At 31.7% G+C, this 12,884-nt stretch overlaps 1 protein-coding gene across 3 annotated transcripts in view; it reads left to right on the top strand.

Annotated features, from left to right (window-relative positions):
- The window catches only part of arid4b (AT-rich interaction domain 4B), an 86,604-nt gene that overhangs the window by 52,513 nt on the left and 21,207 nt on the right, over positions 1-12,884 (top strand). For all 3 annotated transcript variants that reach the window (XM_051125810.1, XM_051125808.1, XM_051125809.1), the window contains exons 9-16: positions 31-110; positions 2,986-3,062; positions 4,953-5,101; positions 7,064-7,136; positions 8,407-8,501; positions 8,585-8,682; positions 8,933-9,152; positions 11,194-11,396. In XM_051125810.1, the coding sequence (XP_050981767.1) occupies positions 31-110; positions 2,986-3,062; positions 4,953-5,101; positions 7,064-7,136; positions 8,407-8,501; positions 8,585-8,682; positions 8,933-9,152; positions 11,194-11,396 (995 nt within the window). The remainder of the gene's footprint in view (positions 1-30; positions 111-2,985; positions 3,063-4,952; positions 5,102-7,063; positions 7,137-8,406; positions 8,502-8,584; positions 8,683-8,932; positions 9,153-11,193; positions 11,397-12,884) is intronic.

The raw sequence follows: 12,884 nt of genomic DNA, 5'->3' as shown, positions 1-12,884 counted from the left end.
ATCCTCTGTTTCTCTTTTCATTTTCTAAAGGTCATCTCTCCAGACTGTCATGAAGATGTGACACTGAAGAAAGACAACGTTTTTGTTCGCTCCTTCAAAGATGGAAAATTGTGAGTAACTTCCACATGAAGTTATTTCAGTCCGTGTTTCTACTTTTAGCTCTCGAGGTGCAAAAAAGCCAAGCTCTGAAAGCATCACTTGTGCTTTTATTTCTCAGCATTGTGTCTGTTTATAGCTGTGATTTCACAAAACATCCATTAAACGTGGCAGAGAGCAGAATGCTAGGAAAATGAGGAAAGACACCACCACTGGGCATCATGTAATGGAGGAGCTAGTGATATTTCTGTAGGGATAGTCAGAGAATATTATAGTTAAATGCCTGTCTCAGATTAACCTTCTGAAGCCAATTTATACTGCCGCTGCCGAAGGTAGAACTGCAGAAACGGTCTTACTCAAGCGTTATGCTGAGAAATGTCAGCTTATGGAGATATTTGTGTTAGAGCAGAGCTTCTGATGGTTCAATAACTAGACATAACATTTGTAATGTCATGCTTCTGTGGATTGACAACAAACTGTTAATTGCCAGGATGCTAAAGTGTTCTGATTGGGGTTGCTTGTGGTGGTGGCTTAGTCTTTCCTTCAATGCATTTCTGTGGGATTTTTGTTTGCATTGCATGCAAATGTTTAATATGCCATATTAGAGGGTTTTTGTTTTTAATAAGCAGCTATGAAAGTGGTGCATTGTTTAACTAACACAGATAATAATATTTCAAGCTTCATGTATTAAAACAAAACCACTACTGTTCAAAACAGGGATGTTCATTTTGGTTATTTTTCCTAACTGACAGCTGACGCTCGTTAACCGATTATTAACCGTTAACCGACAAGATTATTTTAAATTAGAATTTAATTAAATTAGAAAGGATAAATGTCTGTGACCCATTAAAAATACCAAAAACGGTTTTCCAGGGATTCATTTTACATCCGCAAAAGCAGCAAACAACAGAATGTGAGGATGGACACATCACGCGCTTCTGCGAACAGAGAAAAACATAATGAAGCTAGGCTACATATAATGAATAAATAGGCCTATATGATGTTTTTACTTAATTAACAAAATGGAAGAAAAAACTGTGCAACAGGTAGCTAGTATGCAGAGTTTTGGTTCATTTTTGTGCTGCACAAAAGGAAGACGGTTGAAAGCAGCGTCCTATTTTTCTTTATTTTACTAAAGCACAAAGATTTGTTTCTGTTGTGAATGTACACAAATAAAAGCAAATCGTTTACAGTTTCGAATGTCTGTATGACTAGGAGTCGTTTCCACTGTTAGAAGGAAAAAAAATCAAGTGATTGATTGCACACACACTTGACAATGCAACCTTTCCTTTATCATAATAAAATAGAGTCAGCCAAACATATGGAAACATCACACTGCTTAATCGTTATCAGCGTAGTGGTGTGGTATCATGCCAAACAATTTGTTTTTGTGGATATTGGAATGTGAGTGAAGTACAAAACCAGGTTTACATAATAAATAATATATTGGCGTTCAAATACATCTACATCTATATATTTTGGCGGTAAAATACACAAAATGTATGTAAAATATATATTAAAATGTATATTTTTATTTTTAAAATATTTTATTTTAAAATCCAGCAAATGTTTTAAAATATTTTGATATATTACTGAAAAAACCTTAAATGACCTTTTAAACCATTTAACTGATTGCATTAATCAGTCAAAATTCTTTCTGTTGGAAAACGTTTAACTGGTTAAAATGAGCATCCCAAGTTTGAGGCTGGTAAGATTTTCTCTTGTTTTTGAAGACGTTTTTTGCTCACCAAGGATGCATTTGTTTGATAAAAAAATTAGAATAAATACAATTTAAAATAGCTGTTTTCTATGTGAATATATGCTAAAATGTAATTTATTCCTGTGGTCAAAGCTGATTTTTCTGCATCACTACTTCAGTCTTCAGTGTCACATGATCCTTCGGAAATCATTCTAATATGCTGATTTGCTGCTCAAGAAACAACTGTGATGCATTTTATTTTTCAGGATTCTTCGATGAATAGAAAGTCCCAAAGAACCATTATTTTTTTAAAAATGGAACTCTTTTGTAACATTATAAATGTTTTCACTCTCACTTCAGAACAATTAAATGCATCATTGCTAAATAAAAGAAAACTTTTGAACTGTAGTGCACAGATATTATTTAACAATGAAGGGCTTGTGAATTGCACAGGTTACCTGTAGAGTTTAGTTTCTGTACACGTGTAAACACACATCTTCACTGCTCCCTCTAGTGTCTGCTTTGGCATAGTAATGACATCACTGCCCCATGTAGATTAATAAATATTCATGGACAGAGACATGTCTGCTAGCTAATAATGACCTCTTAATTCCCTCAATAAAGCAGCTCCAGAATGTTTTCAGACACTTCAGGACATCTGTTGTGCTAAAAAAAAAACACAGAAACTGCAGCTGATTCAAAGCGCTGAGAAAACATCTGCGGAGTTTAAGCACAAATAAACTAATAATTGACGTAGATATTTTAACTTTGATTTTTAGGTGTCCAAATATTTTGAAGGAGATGATAGACTTGCTGACTGGATGTTTGCCTGAATATCCGGTTCATATCTGGTCCTGAGAAATGGCCTGTTGCTTGATTACGTAACTGCTGTTTTCCAAGGATAAGGGTTTTGTTGATAAATTTGGTGCATTTTTTTTAAAGTCCTTGAGGAAGCAGTGGGATGCTATTTTGATGTGGATGCCTGAAATAAATTCTTTAATTATTACATTCATGTTTTTGCAAGCATATTATACAGTTAAATGCAGTAAGAATATTTCATTGATACTCAGTGACAAGCATAATGGTCAGTCTGACTGATCAGCAATTGACTCAGAGATGACAGATATTTATTATGCATTCTCTCTTTTGTAATGAATCACTGCTAATTGTTTTTTTTTTTAATCTAATAGTTACACAGTTTTGCGGAAAGACATTCGAGAGCTGGATGAAGAGAAAGCTCCTAAAGCAGACGCAGGACTCAAACCAGGTGAGAACAAGTTTGTGATGTATAGATCAATGTATATTTAGGGCAAAGTTGTTATTATAAACTAAAACTAAAGCCATAAAAAAATATTGTCATTGCTTGAAATAAAATAAACATTTACTGAAATAAAATATAAAATAATATATGAAGTTAATTTGCAAAAACAGATAACAGATGTTATCATGTTTTTTATTGGGTTAGTTAGCTGTATTTGTTTTAGTTATTTTTTACTTTATATCAAAATAACTCAACTGCAGTTTGACTGAGATTAATTGGAATGCACAGTGAAAAAACAAGATTTTTGAAAATTGTTAAAAACGGAGTTATCTGTTTTTGCAAATGAAATCTTCATATATTGGATGGCATATTAAAAATATATTAAATATTTAATAAAAAATGAACTTATTTTAGCAAATTGCGAAAACAACATTTCTCTTTTTTTGTTTAAATTTAAGTAGTACAGTAACTAAAACTACAAAATAAATAAAATAATAAATAATATAAAAAAAATTATAATATTTTTAAACAAAAATAAACATAAACATATTTAAAAATAAAAACTAATAAAAATGGCAAAAAAGCAACAAAATGACCAAAAATTTAAGTAAAATTAAAATGAAAACTGAAAGTACAACAATAAAATCTAATTCAAAATATTAACAAAAACTGTCATAGTATGTTTTATCATCTGAAATGTGCTTTTACTTCTATTACAAAGCAACTTATTTACTCAAAAAGCACACACACAACACACTTCGAGGACTTTATTCATATAACATATTTCTAACATGTTGCTAATTTCAGTTTGTCTTTAAATGAATTTGTTTAGGCCTGCCATTATAATAAATGATGATTATAATGGATGCCACTTTAGTTTATTTTTGTTTTATACTTGTATTTTTCCTTTCATGCTCTGTTCTGAAATTTGAAAAAAATATTGTGTATTAAAGGGAACTAAAACATATGTGTTTTTTTAATTTATTTATTTACATTGTATTTTATGAATTATTATTTTTGAATATCACTAATACACTGATGCAACTTACATCTGTTTTTTTTTTTAACTCTCAACGATGCAGTTTTGACCCAGTGTACAGAATATACATATTTTGCAATAAATGTAAAATATATTTTTCTATATGCATAATCAACATATTTAAATTAGTTCTTTTTAGATTTTTCCAATTTGATTATGCAGTTTACAAAGCTTGATGGGATTGTTAATTCTTTACATACATTAAAGTGTTATGTAAACACTTGTACGTAATGTAAATGATTTTGAAGTTGAGGGAGAACATGAGATGGGAGTTTTTCGACCCTAACTGTCATGAACCGGAACAAAACAGTCCAGGCAGAGTAAGACAAGACGAGCGTTTGACATTAAAAGTATATAAATTGTATTATTTTTGTGAAAATAACTGACCGTTTCGCTAGATAAGACCCTTCTTCCTCGGCTGGGATCGTTTACAGCCGCATTTGGGATGGTTTGAAGCCGCATTTAAACTGCATTTTGGAAGTTCAAAATCGGGGCACCATATCAGTCCATTATATGGAGAAAAATCCTGAAATGTTTTCCTCAAAAAACATAATTTCTTTACGACTGAAGAAAGAAAGACATGAACATCTTGGGTGACAAGGGGTAAATTATTTGTAAATTGTTGTTCTGGAAGTCTTTTGTTCTTATAAAGTCTGTAACATTATGATTCACCTTGTAGATGATTAGTTTGGCTTAAAGTCTTAAAGACTTTTTTAAAAATCCAATGGGGAGAAAAAATGGGAAAACACTTCTGAAAGCAAGGCCAATGAAAAAGAAAAAAATGACACACCAAAGAAGGGATTTCCAGTCACATGGAGCTTATTGTAATCTCATTGCCGCCGTTGTGTGTTTCACAGCGTTAGATGCAGCGTGGGATTTCCAGCGTAATGGCGCTGTGCCCAGCACGTGGAGGACGGAGGTGAAGGATGAAAGCTCTAGCAGTGAGGATGATGATGAGGAAGAGGAGGAGGAACAAGAAGAAGAGGCCAGCAGCGAGGAGGAAGAGGTGAGATATAAACTTGCAGTTCTGAGAAGAAAAGTCAGAAATGTGAGATTACAAACTCACAATTAACGTTTTATTGCATATTCCATGGCAGGAACAAAGATGGAATTGCAAGACTTCCACAAAAATCAGAATGAAATATTAGAATTGCAAGATATAAACTAGCAGAAACAGAAAAAGAGAGAATTGTGATGTGTAAACTCAGAATTGCAAGAAAAAAATTAGGAATGTGAGGAAAAAGTCAAAATTTTGCCATCAAAGGCGATCAAAATGCAGAAATGAACTCACAATTGCAAGTAAGAATTGTGAAATAAAAACTTTTTGTGAGATATAAACTTGGAGTTCCAAGGGTAAAAGAAGTCTACATTTTTAAATACAAAGTCACAATTACATTTTTATTTTTTTTTATTCTATGGTGGAAACAAAAAAAACCTATGAATTCTGAGGAAACTAAGTCAGAGTTGTGAGATATAACTACAAACTTAAATTATAAAAGAATTTTTAAAAAGTCAGAATTGTAAGACGTAAACTTCTGAGGGGAAGAGATTACCAAAAAATAAAAAATAAAAATAAAAATAAATAAAAAAATATATATACACACATCAATTGCATCATATGCATCGTTTTTTGCTCTGTGGCAGAAACAAAAAAACAATGAATTCAATGAATTAATTTTTTTATTTTACATTTTATTTCGTTTTTCACTTTTATTCTGTGGTGGAAAAGAATGAATAAATTGTAAATACCATTCTTGTAATTGTGAGTAAAAAAAAGTCGAGTTGAGTCAGTTACCTTTTTTATTTTTTAAATCCATGGCAGAAACAAGCTTCCATAAGCTCTGAATGGGATTGAATGGAGGAATCTGCTGACGCTCAACACCAATGTTTACATTGATGCGAGCGAATATAGTGGCGCTTTCACTTTTACAGGGCGAGCTCTTGTCATCAGCCGTTTGTTTACCTTGATTTATTGACCACGAAATATCACCTTTAGAGTTTAAGCGGCGCAGCTTGTGCGTGTGATGACAGGTTTCACTGTATTAAAACTGTGTCAGAGCCGCGGCTGACGTGTGTGTGCGTGTATGCTGTCAAAGTTACATAAACTAGATTATAGGGGGAAAAACACATCACGACCAGACAGTTTTCATAATACTGTTGCTTTTCCAGAAACAAGCTGTTTTTTCCAACAAGTAGCAACTAAACATTACATCCTATTGCACGCAGCTTTATGAAATGATTGGCTGCTCTTGTTCTCTGGAAGGTCTGATTCAAGTAAATCATTTCATTGAATTGATTTTTCTCAAAGAAATAGAAACTGAATCTTTTGAGCCTTCGCTCACCATTTATGTTTGTGTTGTGCATGAAAATAATGAATTAAACCTTGTTTATTATACCTGTTTTCATCCCAGTTTTTTTTTTTTTTTTTTTTTGTTTGTTTGTTTTGTTTGCGTTATTAGTTTTGACATTTCAGTAAAGGCATTTTATATTGTTAAAAAATACTGTATCACTGTTTCCACAAAAATACTGTACTGTTTTCATTTCATACATTGATAATAATCAGAAATGTTTCTTGAGCAGCAAATCAGCATGTTAGAATGATTCCTGAAGGATCATGTGACACTAAATACTGGAGGAATGTTGTTGAAAATTCAGCTTTGATCACAAAAATAAAATACATTTTACAATATAGTCACATAGAAAACAGCTATTTTAAATTGTAATAATATTTCACAATTTTTACTGTATTTTTAATCAAATAAATGCAGTCTTGTTGAGCAGAAGAGACTTTTTTCAAAAACGTGAAATCATAAGCTAGTGGTAGTGTATATTTGTAAAGATATTGTCCCCCTAAATAGCTTTAAGCTACTAATCAAAAGTAGTTAACTAGACTGTAGTGTAGCTAACTAGTTTTTCAAAGACTTCTGAGTGACACCCAACTCTCTGTGTTTGTATTTCATGTGTGCAGGAGGAAGTAGAGCCATTCCCTGAAGAGAAGGACAACTTCCTGCAGCAGCTTTACAAATTTATGGAGGATAGAGGTGAGCAGTGTTGTTTTAATATATATATTTTTTAATACTCTTGTAGTATTTAGTAGTATTTGCTTTTTTATATATATATATATATATATTTTTTTAGATTTTATTTTTTGTTTGTTTTAGTTATTTTGCTTTTTGCCTTTTTTTTGTATAGGTTTAATTTATTTTGATTTCTGTTTTAGTAATTTTAGTGCTTCAACTTTACACTTATTTCAGTTGATATTTTTCTGATATTCATCTAATATTTTAATTTATCTTATTTTTTTATTTTATTATTATTATTATTTATTTTTATTAATTGATCAGCAACCAGTGAGTAACACACAGAGCATATTACAAATCATGATAATAATAACAACAACAATAATAAAACTAAAAGATATAACAAAAACATATCAGACAAAAACATATCAAAAGAAAAAGAAAAAAGAAAAAAAAGAAAATACATGCAGAATATTTATCATAACACATAATAGAGGAAAAGAAAAACAACCATGTCCAATTTACATCACCATTTTATATAACTAAATAAATAAATAGAGGTATGTAGATTTTATAGATTGTTATTTTATTTTATTTACATTTTTTATATAGCACACAAAGCATATTACAAATCAGAATCACAACAAAAAAGCAGATAATAATACTAACAACAATAATGGCAATAATAAAAACCAAAATAATAATAAGAAGAACAAAAGTAACAAAAACATATCAAAAGAAAAAAAAGAGAAAATACATGCAGAATATTTATCATAATGTATAACATCACCATTTTTATACCTCTAAATAAATAAAAAGAGGTATTTTTATTTTATTTTATTTTATTGATCAGCAGCCAGTGCGTAGCACACTAAGCATTACAAATCAGGATCACAACAAAGAAACAGATGATAATAATAATAACAATAAAAAAAAAAAGTAACAAAAACATATCAAAAGGCAAAAGAGAAAATACATGCAGAATATTTATCATAACACATAATTCAGGAAAACAAAGCAACCATATCCAATATACATCACCATCTTTATATAATTATATAACTAATTAAATAAATAGAAGTATGTTTATTTTATTTGATCTTATTTTATTTTACTGAGAATGATTTGTAATAGCTGTAGTTAGCAATAAATGACACTGAAGGTGGGAGGAATGCATAATGTTATACATACCTTGACTGCATCCTAAGTGGCTTTGGATAAACCATCTGCCAGATGCATTAATGTTTGCATTTTATTTTAAACTAACTAGCTTCTTCACTTTTCTCCTCAGGAACTCCCATCAATAAGCGACCCGTGCTGGGCTACAGGAATCTGAATCTTTTCAAACTCTACAGGCTGGTGCATAAGCTCGGAGGATTTGACAATGTGAGTTTTATTTCTGATCCTGACACAGTCTGCTGCTCCATCTGCGTTAGTTTTGACTCGACGTGTTCCTCCCTGCGTTTCAGATCGAGAGCGGATCTGTCTGGAAGCAGGTGTATCAGGATCTGGGCATCCCCGTGCTCAACTCCGCAGCCGGTTACAACGTCAAATGCGCCTACAGAAAGTACGTACATCCCTCATAAGCCCCTGATGTCAATGACAGCAAACCTCGAGCTCCTCAGCAGTGGTGTTTCAAGTGTATAAAATTTGAGAAGAGCAAGAACCGAATGCATCTTTTGTGTCTGTTAGCACAGAGCTGTTGCCAAATGTGGCACACATATTGTATTATTTATTAAGTCATGCGTACTTGTTAAGCATAGTATTACCATCTGGTCGTAACTGGATGTGGTTATGTGTTTTTGAACATCCTGCAGGTATCTGTATGGCTTTGAGGACTACTGCACCTCCACGGGAATCACGTTCCGCATGGACCTGCCGTTTAAGACCGGTGAGAAGGCGAGCTCAAAGAGCGAGGTGAACGCGGAGGAAACGGCCAGCGGCGCAAACGCCGTCTCTTTAAGCACATCCAGCGCTGCAGAAGAACAGAAAGCCGTCAAAGAACCAGAGACCTCCAGCACACCGCATGTGGTCAAGGTACTGAAACATCATCTCAAACTACTACTTCTGGCAAAATAGTCAGTATACAACTAATTTTCAAACAGCTGTGAGTGAAAATGTAAATTTATAATGTATTATATATTTTATTTATTTATGGATTTCTTTATTATATTTATAAATTCAAAGCATTTAATATATAATTAAATACACTGTCGCTCAAAAGATTGGGATCGCTAAGACTTTCTTAAAGAAGTCTCTTAAGCTCAAGGCTGCATTTATGTTATCAAAAATACAGAATAAAATTGCAAAATGTTATTACAATATAAAATAATGGTGTTTATTTTATTATACTTTAAAATATAATTTATTCCTGTGATGCAAAGGTGAATTTTCATCGGCTGTTACTCCAGTCTTAAGTATCACATGATCCTTCAGAAATCATTCTAATATGCTGATTTATTATCAATGTTGAAAACAGTTGTGCTGCATTTTTTTGGAACCTGTGATACTTTTTTTCAGGGTTCTTTGATCAATAAAAGGTTAAAAAGAACAGCATTTATTTCAAATAGAAAGGTTTTCTAACAATATACACTACTGTTCAAAAGTTTTGTGTCGGAAATTTTTTATTCTTTCTTTTTTTTTTTAAATAAATTAATACTTTTATTCACCAAGGATGTGTTAAATTAATAAAAAAGTGATAGTATTGATTTACCAAGATTTATATTTTGAATAAATGCTGTTCTTTTTAAATTATTCATCAAAGAATCCTGAAAAAATAATCACAGGTTGCAGAAAAATATTTGGTGCTGGAATAATTCAGAACCAACCTCTAATTCTGTTGACTTGAGAAATGTTTTTGTTTTTTTTTTTTTTTTAATAAATACTTTTGCTTATCAAGGATGCATTCAACTGATCAAAAGTGACAGTAAAGATATTTATGATGTTACACAAGATTTCTATTTTAAACAAATGCTATTCTTTTGAGCTTTCTGTTAATCTGTGAATCCTGAAAAATAAAATGCATCACAGTTTTCACAAAAATGTTTGGCAGCACAACTGTTTCCAACATTGATAATTCTGATTATAAAACAGCATATGATTTCTGAAGGATCATGTGACACAAGACTGGAGAACAGCTGATAAAAACTCAGCTTTGCATTACAGGAATAAATCTGATTTTAAGGTATATTAAAAATAAAAACCATTGTTTTGTATTGTAATAACATTTTGCAATATTACTGTTTTTTTTCTCCATTTTTTTTTTTGATGAGCATAAGAGACTTCTTAAAAAAAACTTTGCAAGTCTTACTGATCCTAAACTTTTGAGCGGCAGTGTGTATAATATATATAAAAAACATTTTAAATCTTATTTTTAGGGCTGTCAAAATTAACACATTAATTGTGCTTTTTCCATTCAATGTTATATTTTTCGAAGCCTATTAATTGCAAAAAATAATGCCTTTAAATTATATCGTGATATTCATTCAAAACATGATTAAAAAAAACTATAGTACAGTCCATTTATTATATTCTAGCTTTATATTAATTATATATGCATCTAAACATATTATATTGTATAATAATAAATTATGTTATTATTATTATCATAGTATATAATAATAAAAATGTGAGTGTGGATTTTTTTATAAATTAATTTTTATATATGTTAGAATTTATTTAGTTTTTCTTTTTTTAGTGAAAACGCTTCACTCATTTATATAGTAGGCAGCATTATTGGGAGTAATTATTTATAATTATAAATGGTGGTGCTACAAACTACATTGTTTTCCAGTGGCTTTTGCACTTACAAGCAGTGTACACTACATACTGTGCAGAAAGCAGTACAAGTCTATCTCATTTGAAGCACAGCCACTATCTTCATCTGTGTATTTAGTCTCTCAGCAGGATTGTCTGACCTCATGTATATTTATAAGTCATGCTTTTTTTCTCAGCACAATCTGCTGAAACAAAAAACAGTGATGCGTTTACAAATGTAGCTAAACCAGAGTTTAATTAGGGTCAAATAATATTAATTGCAAGAGCATATGGGTGAGAATGTCGTGTTATTTCATCTCAGGAGGAGAGCGCAGAATCCACAGCGCCGTGTGAAGATAAATTGGACATCAGCAGTGTAAATGAAGAGGATGATAATCACGCTGATGAAGAGGAGGACGATACAAAAGAGGAGGCCAAAGAGTGCATCCCGTCAGCACAGAGTCCCGTCACTGACAGCGTGAAGGAGGAACCGTGTGAGGAGCCCGACAACAAAGATCCGTCAGGGTAGGTGCCACTTGGTTCTGTCTTACTTCCTGTCCTGTGCATGGCTCTGTGCATCTCTGAAGGAGATTATCATGGGAGAGAGAGAGAAATGAGACAAAAATCAGATCACTGCGTGACAGGCGAAGATGGAGAGATTCTGAGAGTGCAGAAAAAAATAGATGAGGGGAAAAAGAGGGATAAAAAGTTACATTTGTTTCTGTGGCTCTTTATACAATGGAGAGCAACTTCACAGAAATAAACAGGAAAATAACAGTCATTGATGCAAACTTCAAAGAAATCTGCTGTAAAGCAGCTCTAAAAGCATCACTGAGCTCAATTCAGTTTAGTGTTGATTCATTTCACTTCAGCAACTGTAGATTTCATAAATTATGAAATGACTTCAATTTGTCTAAAAGCAGCTCTACAGAAGACAAAACTGAGGAAGAACGAGTGTGCGACGTACAAAAAGTGAGAGCCGCTCTTAGCAACTCAGAGTTGTTGTTAGGGATGGCATGATTAGTAAAAATTGAATAATTATGTGACCTCAATTTCCGTGACAGTATTTCACAGATTTTGTTCCTTGGTGCTCTTTATAAAACTGCATGTTGGCCGAAGTGTTTGCACTTTTTAGCTTGCTTTCTCTCTCCTTCTTCCCCTTTTTCCACAGCACACTGTAAAAAATAACTTGAGTCATATTAAAATAATTTGTTACCCGGCTGCCTTAACTTTTTAAGTTTAGTCAACTTGAAATGTTAAGTTGTACTAAGTGACAACTTAGATATTTGAGTTGATTCAACTTAAAATTTCAAAGCTTTAAATTTTTAAGTTTAACAAACCATTTTTTTTTTTTTTGTTAAGCCAACTCAAATATCAGAATATAAGTTGTCACTTAGTACAGCTTAACATTTCAGGTTGACTAAACTTATTTGAGTTGACTATGCTTAAAATTTTAAGCAGCCAGGTAACAAATTATTTTAAGTTAACTCAACAAATTGTGTGGGTTTTTTTTGTATTTGTTTGTGTGTTTTTTTTTTTTTTTTTTTTTACAGTGCAGGTTGTTTTATCTTGAATACATATCCACCAAAATAAGCCTCTGTTCTTATTTTCGTTTCTCTGGACAGTTTATTTTTTCCCTGTCTGTTTGAAATTATGTAAATGATCAGTATTGTGTGAATTAATTCCCGTAAATTTTATATCTATAGATATATCTATAACTTTTGTGTGCTATATCACAGCCAGCTTGTGATGAAATTCATTGGATTGTAAAGAAATTCAATAAGCTTTCAAAACTTTTACCAAGGTGTTTACAAGTTTGTTTGTTTTTTATCTTTACTCATCAAGGCTGCATTTATGTGATCAAAAATACAGTAAAAATTGTGAAATATTTTTACAATGTAACAAACTGTTCTGTGATTTAAATATCTGTTAAAATGCAGTTTATTGCACTGATCAAAGCTGAATTTTCAGCATCATTACTCAAGTCACATGATCCTTCAGAAATCATTCTAA

This window comes from Labeo rohita, chromosome 13, assembly GCF_022985175.1.
Source record: "Labeo rohita strain BAU-BD-2019 chromosome 13, IGBB_LRoh.1.0, whole genome shotgun sequence".
NCBI lineage: Eukaryota > Metazoa > Chordata > Actinopteri > Cypriniformes > Cyprinidae > Labeo > Labeo rohita.
This window is presented reverse-complemented; position numbering and strand designations above follow the sequence as displayed.